At 44.6% G+C, this 13,140-nt stretch overlaps 1 protein-coding gene across 1 annotated transcript; it reads left to right on the forward strand.

The window, feature by feature from the left end:
• Positions 1-1,758: 1,758 nt before the first annotated feature.
• On the forward strand, positions 1,759-9,696 carry LOC139469047 (uncharacterized). The gene is made up of 5 exons (XM_071251176.1): positions 1,759-1,846; positions 4,209-4,345; positions 4,922-5,050; positions 5,852-5,968; positions 9,115-9,696. The coding sequence occupies exons 2-5, from the start codon at positions 4,225-4,227 to the stop codon at positions 9,267-9,269; spliced, it is 522 nt and encodes a 173-aa protein (XP_071107277.1). The 5' UTR covers positions 1,759-1,846; positions 4,209-4,224; the 3' UTR covers positions 9,270-9,696.
• The last annotated feature ends 3,444 nt before the right edge of the window (positions 9,697-13,140 follow it).

Consider the following 13,140-nt stretch of genomic DNA (forward strand, 5'->3'; position numbering starts at 1 on the left):
CAAGATAGCAAAACGACACAGTAGAACAGCACAATACAACGTAGCAGCACAACACAGCAGTACAACACAAGATAGCAAAACGACACAGTAGAACAGCACATCACAGCATAGCAGCACTACACAACATAGCACCACAACACAACACAACATAGCTGCATAAAACGACATAGCAACAACACAACATAGTTAATTTAATTTTTTTTAAATAAGAATTTAAAACAGCCCGCACAACTGCTGATGGGTATCCTGCACAAATTTCAAACACGGTAGGGGTCATGTGGTGGCAAATTCTTTTCTTACCCAAGTCCTTATCAAACGAATTCATTTTTACACAAAATTACACGGATTGCTATTTACAAACTGTTGCAGGAATGAGTGATGGTGAAATCTACATAATCATATATAACAACGTTTGTTTCAATCTACATCCCGTTTCTTATAAATAGCCTGCTAATAAATCTGCTGCAGTGTTTGTACAGCATTACAATCGACAATAAAACACGCACACACAAGCAAATGATACAGTGTGGCACCAATTAATGTAATACAGCATAACGTGCATGTGAATAAGTACAATGCGTCATTCTTTAATTACCGTTATTTTCTCCGAATGTCGAGGTTAGTCCGGTTCCCACGAATGAAAAACTCTGGTATTGAAACTATGGACTGTGAAAAAAGTGTATACTCCCCAGGGAGGTTTGAATGTAAATTGAAACATACTGATCCATTGATATGCCATATTCGATAATCAAGTGTGTTCTATTTCACCATCTATTCTTTTTTTCATAATAGAACGTATATTTACTACACTAGATCATGTTGAATGGGATGCATGTATAAGTCATGCAAAAAGACAACACAAAAAAAGACCGGGATTCACCAAACGTAAGTTTGACCATAAGTTCAATAATTCAATAATGGTGATATAAGATACGACCATAATGAGGTAGAGAACAACAGGTGGCGGTGGTTACGATGGGGTTGCAACAAAATGAAACAATTACATATACAACTCGAACCTAGCCTTTGGAGCAAAGAGCGAACGCATTCATCACTTCGCTAATCGCTATATAAATAAGTGAAATATTTCAAACAATTATCGCCACCTGTCAATCAAACGACATGAAAATACCTGAAAATTAAACAAAGTTATACGGGAATTATTCCTGTACACAGTGGAGTACGCTCAGCACTCGACATGGCCACTCAAGGCGTGGAAAACAATATTATTGTATCTTCGTAAATGTTATACATGGCGTGTTAAAAGTACGCAGATTACAAAGGAAACGTACATATGTATGAGTGAGTGAGTTTGGTTTTAACGCCGCTTGAACATTATTTCGGCTACAACGGCCCGTTAGCTTTGCGTAAGCGGTCTTCTTTGTTTGTTGCCCTCAGCAATATTCCAGTTATTTGACGGCGAGCTGTACATAATCGAGTCTTGACCAGACAATCCAGCGATTGACATCATAAGCATCGATCTACGCATGACAGTGAGTTACGAAGACATCTGAGAACGTGGCAGCCGTGACTGACTGATATCTGTAAATAACATAAAGAGAATAATTTAACCCAATGATTAAGCTAATATTAAACGCGATAAAAGTCATTTGCTAAGATCAATGTTCATTTCAAGGGCATGCCATCCAACGATATAATCGTTTCTCATAATTATCTACAAATTGGAATATTTAGCTAAATAAGGCTTTTCCGCCGTAGTGAGTAGGCGTATAATCACAGGCAGAGGTTAGAGGTATCAGAAGGTCCCACGGCTATAAGGGACGGATGTTGAAAGTCAGAACATTACAACAACGACTGACCTACTACAAGCGGACGCTGTCACAAGGTATTTGTCACTTTTTGCACTGAAAATGTTAAGTTTGGATATTGTTTATACTCGTACATAAATTCCATTTCTTCAAAACACAATTTCGCCCATCATCGTACTACGCCCATATTGTCTTTGTGTTTCAATTATTATTATGAATATAATTTTTATTTGAATCTTGTGTCAATATAAATATGTCGTACAATCCATTTACACCTGGCAAGAACGATTTTATTAATTGATAAGGGTTCTTAATGGCAAGATTTCAGATCCCAGTTGATAATGGCTCACTTATCTGGCCATTTTCACCCCATATACTGTCAACCCCGTAAACATGGATTGTGCCGAGGTGAAATCGTCTGTTTGGAAAAATATCATTGACCCGTAATACATGTGAGGTAAATTCATTTGTTCTAAACGCGCTTTCGCAAATATGTTTTTAAAAATGGTTTTATTAAATGCAGATGGTGACTAATCAATTAATCAACTAATCAATCCCTTAAAAAATCACCATAGAGCGCTTTCGGCGTAGGCCTAGGTCACTCCTCTACTCACCAGTAAAGTTCCGGGTTAGAATAGGTCTTCAGCAGCAACCCATGCTTGTCTTAAGATGCGACTATGCTTGTCGTAAGAGGCGACTAACGGGATCGGTTGGTCAGACTCGCTGACTTGGTTGATGCATGTTCGTCGTATCCTAATCCGGGATTTGAACCCGTTATCATAGGTTTCTGGCGGGCCAAAGGGGACGCAACTCTGCACAGCGAATCGCGGCGCCATAGACGAGCCTCGTTGTGTTCATTGAAATTCCTGCATTCTGATTAGCTGAATTGGTCACGTGTTATTGCATTCATTTCCCAATGAATGTAAAACATTAAGCGCACTACTTTTATCACTGCGGAATGTCGGGGAATTCCAATATTACAGTCGAGGGAATTCCCTTTCTGCTCACGTGTATCGTCATGCACAGGACACTTAGCGACATTCTTGCATTTTCATTAACCCAAACTACCCTTTGAGACCGAAGGCCGAGAAGGAATGGAACAGCAAACGTGCAGGCTCGCTCGCCTTCTTTTTAACCGCTCGCCTCGACTTTTGTTTCGTGTCTTTAGGTTTCATTTCTAACCCGCACATTTCCCACCGTGTCTTCCCGTTCTCATGGAACTAATGTTTGGTTCTGGCGGAAACTGACCGTGTCATTTGAAAAACCGCCTTCTCGGAAACATATATTTGTTCCGGTTCCTTACAGTCTGACTGTTGCCGTGCTTCTCGCCTCTTGCCTTGATTGACAGGTCCTCTGAAGTTAGTTTTTATCCTTCTTTGATCCTTCGTTATTGGCTTCTGATTTGTGGGGGTGTCAAGTTTTTTGGATAACTTAAAAAATCAGCTGATTCATGTCACGCCTCCGCATGGACCTTGTGATGCTTGTGAACACATGACTGGGAAGACGACGCCATTGTTGCTGCAAAATGGTGCCAAGATCTTGCAAATTCTGTGGTTGGTTCTGGAGAGTGCGCAGACTTCTGCCAAGAGCATCCCAGATGTGTTCGATGGGATTGAGGTCGGGAGACCTTGACGGCCAGTCCATGACGTTGACTCATACCTCAATGAACCGAAAAAAAATACTCAGTCAATCCTTAAGATAAACAAGTGATTTCATCAGGTGTGTAAGTATTAAATATGCTCCAGCAGATATGGACAGATATCCCACAAGACTATGTGTGACGCCTGGTCAATTCCATGAGACGAAGATGTGTTGCTTGCATCGCAACCAGTGGTGGACACACACGCTATTGATTTGTAAATTGACATTTTGGCATGTTCATGTGTGTTTTTTTTTTTTATGAAATCACGATTTTCTGAAGTCAGTATGGCAAATTAAACCATTTGAACACTTATAGGAGTCTTGCATAAAATCTTATTCAATGTCACAGGAACTTTTGTTGTTCAGTATATGATGACATTTCTTTGAATCAGCAGCACTTCCAAAACAATTCAAATAGTTATCATAAAATATTAGTTATTGAGTTCTTCAGGAAATTGAATTCCAATTTAATTTCTGATAGCTGTTCAATGTACATACTTTGTCACAATTGTTATTAATCATTGCTAGTGAAATACATTTTAATTCGCTATCACAAACAAGTGTTGTGTCCTTAATTTATTATGTATGCAGTCGTATCGCCCAGTATCTATAGTATTGTTACTTGATCTGTCTGGATATCCATGCCTCGTTATCCCGAATGTCCGGATATCTCGATGTCTTAATGCGGTCACGCTATGTTCGAGATAATGGGGTTCGACTGTAATTAATAAAAAATACTTAAATACAGTGCTTGCCTGAACAAACTCATATAACGTGATTTAATTTCGACTCATCCAGTTGGACCATAACGACAATGATGACGATGCTGCTGACAGTGATGTCGCTGCTGTTGCTGGCGACCCCTGGACTGACGAAGCCACAAGAAGTGGACAGAGCCAAGAAGACTAGTGATCCTAACCAGTGGGGACGCAGAGGTCAGATTACAGATACTCGAAACCCGTCAAGACATGGGTTAGGATGTCTTTAGCAACTTTTGCTTGTCGTAAATGGCGACAATGCTTGTCGTAAGAGACGAGCAACGGGATCGGGTGGTCAGGCTCGCTAACTTGGTTGATTCATGTCGTCGTATTTCATTTGCATGGATGCCCATGATATCAATCACTGCATTGTCAGGCCCAGACTCGATTATTTACAGACTGCCGTCATTTAGCTGGAATAACAGACAAACAAACAAACAAACAAACAAACAAACAATCAAGAAAACAGGCAAGCAAACAAACAAACAAACAAACAAACAAGCAAACATATACTTGAGGTCTTCATACCTGGTTCAGATGCTCGTCTTGCATTAATAGTTTAACTATGTCTGCCGTCTATGTCTATCTCCCGTCTGAAGTGAAGTCAGGGCTCCGTTGCACAAAGGGATCTTAGTGTTAAGACTGTAGCAAACCTAGGTTAAAGTGTGTGAGCTACCATCACCTAAGAGCTAATATCGCTTCGTGGAACGGGACCCATCTTGTAACCTATTTACAACATGTTTTTGACGTCAGTTCAGAACCAGGCAAATGGATGCGCCGTGGGAGGACAAGCGTTAAATCACGGCGCCATCTTCATCATGAACAACAACCCCTGCATCAAGTACCAGTGCCAACATGGTGCAGCACAACCAGTTGAAATAAGTGAGTGACCCTTCAGTGACGAATGGAGAAAGATGTTGTATCAATAGTTTGCTTCAATCATGTCTTTCGGTTATTCCGACTGCTTCAGGTAATCATCGATCGATACCCAATAGCTATACCTAGAAATAACACGCGACCAAGTATCGTCGCAATGGAATTTCCTTACGTCACTCCACAACCACAAGGACAAGGGGAAAAACGCGACGCTAAAATTAGCGCGACTTGTTAGCCACGGTTTTGGAATTAAGCAGCGCTTGGGATGAACGCTCGATGGCTATCTTTTGAGTTTATATTACAAAAGTAGCTCCGAGTTCACTTTAAATGTTAAAAGATATGCCAGTGGTTGTGTTGTGCTTCTAGGCAACAATTTAATGATGAACACAATGATCACAGTGAAACTGCTAAATACAAAGTCACACATGTGTCTTCTTAGAATACAAAGGTTTTTTTCTACACTGTTAAATACGTTACACACGTGCCTCATGGAATATTATGGTAAATTTTATTATTACACACGTGTCCACCTGAGCTTTGCTCATGGAATCGAACCCGTGCCTTCTTCAATGTTTATGTATAAGTTACACCTGCGCTGTCGACAATGTCAATGACCTGAGAAATGTTTAAATGACACAATCACACCTATGAATGTTTTAGTAAGAACACAACACATAGTTGCACCTGTGAATGTTTTTTTCTGATGAAGCTGCACCTATGAATGTTTTACGGACGAAGTTGCACCTGTGAATGTTTTACTGACGAAGTTACATCTGTGAATGTTAACTGAAAATGTTACATGTTTAGAATGTTTGGACCAACACAACCGGTGCCACGTGATCGGAAGCACGATGCGAGGAGGATTCAATGGCTGTCTCCTGATGCAGTGTCAGGCAAACGGGGTGTTTCAGCACGTGCAAAGTGGTATGTTTATCATTTGATAAAAAGGCCCCATTCGAACTTGTACCATATGTTCCCGTGTTTTTTTTCAGATGTAAATTTGATTTTCCTTTTCATGTGTTTTGTGACGGATGCCGACGGTGGGGCTACACTCACCTTTTCGCAAAAACTTGGTATCATCACTATTTGATAGGGATTCATGAACACATGCTTAAGATACAGACATGTGGTAGGATGGACTATATTATTGCAGATATTTCCCATGTACATTTCCCCCGCTTATATTCACATACCGTTCCACTGAAAGGTCAGATCACACACCCTTCCTCGCTGGTTTCAAGGGGTGTATACCCCTGTATTGTCTTGAGCATTGGGGTGGTGATTGGTTTGGTGACTGAGTGGGTATGTGAGGATAGAGGTAGTGTGTGTTGTGTGTGGTGTGTTGTGTGGGGTGGTGGTGTGGGAGGTGTGGGTGGTGTTTGGGGGTGAAATGCGGATGGGGTGGTGGTTTGAGGAGGATGTGGAAATATGAGGATGAAGTGAGAATGGGGTTGGCGATGTGATGATGGGATTGGGATAGTGTGGTGAAGAGGGTGTGGTTGGGGCAGGGTATGTATGGATGTAGGGTGTGTATGGTTGTATGGTAGGGGTGGGGCGGGATGGGGCAGGGTATGTATGGATGTAGGGTGTGTATGGTTGTATGGTAGGGGTGGGGCGGGATGGGACAGGGGGTATGGGATAGAACTGACTTTGTAGGGAGTGGATGGGTGTATGGTGGGAGTGGATGGGCGTATGGTGGGAGCGGATGGGGGTATGGTGGAAGTGGATGGGCGTATGGTTGATGTGGATGGGTGTATGGTGGTAGTGGATGGGTGTTTGGTTGGAGTGGATTGGTGTATGGTGGGAGTGGATGGGTGTTTGGTGGGAGCGGATTGGCGTATGGTGGGAGTGGATGGGTGTATGGTGGGAGCGGATGGGGGTATGTTTGGATCGGATTGGTGTATGGTGGGAGTGGGGTAGGGAGTGGATGGGTGTATGGTGGGAGCGGATTGGCGTATGGTGGGAGCGGATTGGCGTATGGTGGGAGTGGATGGGTGTATGGTTGTAGTGGATTGGCGTATGGTGGGAGTGGATGGGTGTATGGTGGGAGTGGATTGGCGTATGGTGGGAGTGGATGGGTGTATGGTGGGAGTGGATTGGCGTATGGTGGGAGTAGATGGGTGTATGGTGGGAGTGGATTGGTGTATGGTGGGAGTGGATGGGTGTATGGTGGGAGTGAATTGGCGTATGGTGGGAGTGGATGGGTGTATGGTGGGAGTGGATTGGCGTATGGTGGGAGTGGATGGGTGTATGGTGGGAGTGGATTGGTGTATGGTGGGAGTGGATGGGGGTATGGTTGTAGTGGATGGGTGTATGGTGGGAGTGGATTGGTGTATGGTGGGAGTGGATGGGTGTATGGTGGGAGTGGATGGGGGTATGGTGGGAGTGGATGGGGGTATGGTGGGAGTGGGGTAGGGAGTGGATTGGAGTATGGTGGGACAGGGGTAGGGAGTGGATGGGTGTATGGTGAGAGCGGATTGGCGTATGGTGGGAGCGGATTGGCGTATGGTGAGAGCGGATTGGCGTATGGTGGGTGTGGATGGGGGTATGGTTGGACTGGATTGGTGTATAGTGGGAGTGGATGGGTGTATGGTGGGAGCTGATGGGTGTATGGTTGTAGTAGATGGGTGTATGGTGGGAGTGGATTGGTGTATGGAGGGAGTGGGGCGGGGAATGGTCGGGAGTATTGAGGGAGTGGGGTAAGATGTGGATTGGTGTATGGAGGGAGTGGGGTAGGGTGTGGATGGGAGTTAAGCGATCGGGGTAGGGTGTGGATGGGAGTATGAGGGATCGGGGTAGGATGTGGATTGGTGCATGGAGCGATCGGGGTAGGGTGTGGATGAGAGTATTGAGGGAGTGGGGTAGGGTATGGATGGGAGTATGGAGGGAGTGGGCTACGGAATGGATTGGAGTGCGGAGGAAGTGGTGTGGGGAATGGTCTGGATGGGAGTTTGAGGGATCGGGGTAGGATGTGGATTGGTGTATGGAGCGATCGGGGTAGGGTGTGGATGAGAGTATTGAGGGAGTGGGGTAGGGTATGGATGGGAGTATGGAGGGAGTGGGCTACGGAATGGATTGGAGTGCGGAGGAAGTGGTGTGGGGAATGGTCTGGATGGGAGTATGAGGGATCGGGGTAGGGTGTGGATGGGTGTAAGGAGGGAGTGGGGTAGGGTATGGATGGGAGTATGGATCGAGGGAGTGGGGTGGGGAATGGATTGGAGTACGGAGGGAGTGGGGTGGGGAATGGATTGGAGTACGGAGGGAGTGGGGTGGGGAATGGATGGGTGTATGGAGGGGTCGGGGAGGGGTCGGGGAAGGGTCTGGATGGGAGTATGAGGGATCGGGGTAGGGTGTGGATGGGTGTAAGGAGGGAGTGGGGTAGGGTATGGATGGGAGTATGGATCGAGGGAGTGGGGTGGGGAATGGATTGGAGTACGGAGGGAGTGGGGTGGGGAATGGATGGGTGTATGGAGGGGTCGGGGTAGGGTGTGGATGGGAGTATGGAGGGAGTGGGGTAGGGTATGGATGGGTGTATGGAGGGAGTGGGGTGGGGAATGGATTGGAGTACGGAGGGAGTGGGGTGGGGAATGGATGGGTGTATGGAGGGTGTGGGGAAGGGTCTGGATGGAAGTATGAAGGATCGGGGTCGGGTGTGGATTGGTGTATGGAGGGAGTGGGGTAGGGTATGGATGGGAGTATGGAGGGAGTGGGGTGGGGAATAGATGGGTGTATGGATGGACAGGGGTAGGGTATGGATGGGAGTATGGAGGGATCGGGTTTGGTGTGGATGGGTGTACGGAGGGAGTGGGGTAGGGTGTGGATGGGAGTATGGAGGGAGTGGGGGTAGTTTATGGATGGGGGTATGGAGGGGGTGGGGTAGGGTGTGGATTGGTGTATGGAGGGAGTTGGGTGAGGAATGGATGGGTGTATGTAGGTACAGGGGTAGGGTGTGGATGGGAGTATGGAGGGAGTGAGGTAGGATGTGGATGGGTATGCTGTTGATTATAACTACCAACATCCTGACAGGACAAAGTCATTAATGTAAAAACATGGGGGTGATTCTGTTTCAGATCCCTACAAATGTAAGGACATCAACAACGTTTGCCGACGCCCCCTCGTTGACCGCTTTCCCTACAACGTGAACGGCTACCACGTCAACGGCTGCACATGCAAAATAGAGGGAGGCGGGGTCAAGTATTACTGCCCCCAGGTTGGCAAGAAGTAGCCAGATGTCGGATGTCAAGTCGGAAACGCCATCAGTTGATATTGAAGTTTTTCGAATTGGATTTTCACTACTTCTAACCCCCGTGCCAGGAACAACCATCGGTACACATGCATCATACCGGACACATATCCGCCATGTTTGTTTGATGCTACTTATAAAGCCGCACACGTTGTATTTTGTTCCTACTTTGGTAATTAAACATTTCATTTACTTACGAAAGTATTTAATTACAGCCGTTGAGTGGGGTATTTTATATTTTAGAGAGGCGTCAAAAATTGCGTCTGAAAAACCGTTGCTAAGGAATGTGCTCGTGCACATTCCTTACAAAAATGGCGGAAGGGGTCCGGTGTACTGCATTCTTGCTCAACCGTCATTGTCTTGTGGTGCTTTGTCGGTCATGTAATAAATGTTTCCATGTCTCTCTCAAGAGTTTCTTGTCATTTATCACATTGCGACAGTTCTCAGGCTGTGCGACCGATTTTGTTAACGATTGCCACACGAAACGCTGGTGTCATCGATGAAACCAGTGTTACGGATACTAGTATTTGATACTCGCAGTCTATCCGTGGTGCTGTGCCTTAATATGACTAATATGTCTTCAGGTATTTAGATCTTCATAATTCACTCTGCACTGTTTTTGTCATAATTATACCCTTAAAAAAAGTAGGGGACACTCGAAAATCACTTGAAGAGATATTAGTTTCTAGTAATAGTTGTATGATAATAATGAACGAAACTTTGGTGCATTTTGACAGTATATGTTATGACTGCCAACGACCTTGAAGGACAATCGGGGTAGGATGGGACAAGTTTTTATCAGTAGAACGTAATACTGCCACGATTTGTCAAACATTCATTCACTCGACGAGGCACACAGCGTATGAATCTCCCAATGGCGATCTGAGGGTGTCCCACTACTTTTGCAGGCTGGCTAAGTTCAGCCAACGTATTCGGTGGCCTTGACGTTGACGCACACGTCTCCCTATCAAGTCCAAGACATGTTCATTTCGGAAAAGGCCTGGGCTCATTCCTGGCCGCCCACGGTTCGTGGACAATGAGCACGGGCGTTGATATTCTGGAAGACAAAACTTCGACTCACACCCCTTGCAAAAAGGTCGACTAAGGGTGTCAGCATGTTGTCCCGATAGTTCTGTCCAGTGACCCTTCCTTGCACAATATGGAGTGGGGTTCACTCAGTCATAGTGATGCCACCCCATACTATATCCGATATACCCCGTGGTGTCAGGTTGGCATAGGCTTGACGTTCATTTCGACGTCGCCAGACACGATCAAGCAAATGCAAAATGAGTCGTGACTCATCTGAAAACGTGACACGTGACCAGCTACGATTACCCCAGTTTCGACGTTGTGTACGCCACTGACGTCTGTTGGCAATATGACGATTTGTAAGAGGCGGCACAACACATGGCCGTCGAGCATGGAGTGAGTGAGTGAGTGAGTGAGTATGGTTTTACGCCGCTTTTAGCAATATTCCAGCATTATCACGGCGGGGGACACCAGAAATGGGCTTCACACATTGTCGGGAACCGAACCCGGGTCTTCGGCGTGACGAGCAAACGCTTTACCACTAGGCTACCCGACCGCCCCCGCCGAGCATGGAGATGAACTGCATGTAGACATTCCCGATCGTCTGACCCGTAATTCGTACTCCAGTAGCTGATGAAAGATTGCAGCAATTTGAATCGTCGCTTGAGCTCGATTTCGTAGAGCCTGGTTTCGGGTCAATCTATCCATTACTCATGTCGTTGACCCGGAACGACCTGAACGGAGTCGATCGTCTACATTTAGGGTTTGTTGGTACATGTTCAATAATCTCTTAATCACAGACTGTGAAAATTGAACGTACTGGCCGCTGAAAGCTGACTTCTGACACTGTCCAGCATTCCAATAGCCAGTAGACGATCCGCGCGTTGCAGACGCCACTTCGCCCGTTCATTACACAAACAATGAATGAAGTAAAATTAATCCCAACTGTATGATACGTAGAATCAAAAAGACTGCTAAATCGACCTTCCTTGAAAGTGTAAAAATCAGGAATGACATCTTTAGCACGGGTGTGGCGCTGCTGCATGAAGCATATGCAAGCTACAGGATGTGTTTTGGTGTTAAGTGTTAAGGACATAAACGTTTTTGAATAATATGTTTGTCATCTTTGTTCTAATACTTGGTGCTAATATTCATAGTTCACGATCCACTCCTTCGCCACTCCTTTGCGATTATAGAAAATGTAAGTATTGAAGCACCGACAAAAATATTTATGTCTAATAAACATCCAAAGTCCTTTTGAGAATACCATACTAATGGCTGCATAATATCGTAACGCGTGTCATTGAAACTGCGGAATTCTAATGGTACTTCAATGCTGTGTATTCAGTGTTATTCGTTTTAATGACAATATTATTGCCCATGCGTCATCCAGTGAGTCACTTAACTGTATGTTCCATCAGTAATGGGTGTAATTAAGGTGACAAAAAAATGCAGGATAATGTTTGGTTTGTATTGCAGTACGAATAATTTGATGTATTTCTCAATCACCCAAACAAACGTTACCAAAACTATGTGCACTGACCTACATGCACATAGGGATCTTAGTGTTGCGACCATTGTAACACACAACGTTCATACAGACATAAATATGTCGTAGCTATAATCGCTTTGCTCAAGTGGCCCCCATATCCCTTCCGGCACAATAGCAGTCTTTAAAACGTCATGGGAGGTGCACACTCCGTCGTACATTTAAAAAAAGATCTGTGGTACGTCAAACTCTACTTGCAAAGTTGTTGTTGGTTGTTTGTTTAATATTGTTTAACGCCGCACTCGGCAATATTCCAGCTATATGAGGGCGGTCTGTAAATTATCGAGTCTGGACCAGACAATCCAGTGATTGATATCATGAGCATCGATCCACGCAACTGGGATCGATGACATGCATCAACCAAGTCAGCGAGCCTGACCTACCGATCCCGTTCGTTGCCTTTTACGACAAGCATAGTCACCTTTTACAGCAAGCATGGGTTGCTGAAGACCTATTCTTCCCCGGAATCTACTTGCAAAGAGTACACATGCTCTGTTTCTCATCCGCTCCTGTAACTTTTACACAGGTTATGACAGGATGCTGATATATTATGTTCATGTAGATTTGTCGTTTCATACAGTAATATCTCATTTACTCTAATTATTGGTGAGTGAGTTGGGTTTAACGCCGCTTTGAACAGTATTCCAGCTAGCTTCTCATCTGCTTCATCTTAGAGCTTTCTTGCGCCTTTCTTCAAAGGACATATACTATATACGATGGTAATTTGCATTATTTACTTTCGGTTTATAAAATAATATTTAAGGAGAGCCTCATTCATTGGATCCTTGAGAGAGTGCGCCAGTTTTAGTCCATCATTCATGACGTCGTCAATGAAAGATTATGCTATGGATGAGGGTTCCAAATCTCTTTTAGTACGCCGGATGTCGAGCCCTGTTATAGTTAAAACACGACTCCGATGTTTGTGTTGAAAATGTAGAAACTGGAGCGATGAAAACTGAAGTCATGGCATGTGAGATTGAACACCCTCTCATCATCTGTCTCGCGGTTCTGTGGGGAAAACAGTGGGTTACTGTGAGGTTGCAGGTTCGATTTTCAGGACATTTTCATGTGAAAAAATGAGACTTTCAACCAGCGGAAGCTGTTTATATAATTCAACTGAAATACTAGGTTTTACAATAAATGTAAAACCTACAAACAGGTCTTACAATTAAAATGTAAAACCTCTCAACAGGTCTCACTTAAAAGTAGTGCCTCTATAAGATAGCTAGATACCTACAATACCATGGGAAAAAGTAGGTTTATAAATGGTATCAA

Source organism: Haliotis cracherodii, unplaced genomic scaffold (genome assembly GCF_022045235.1).
Source record: "Haliotis cracherodii isolate W230 unplaced genomic scaffold, xgHalCrac1.p SCAF_2, whole genome shotgun sequence".
Taxonomy (NCBI): Eukaryota; Metazoa; Mollusca; class Gastropoda; order Lepetellida; family Haliotidae; genus Haliotis; species Haliotis cracherodii.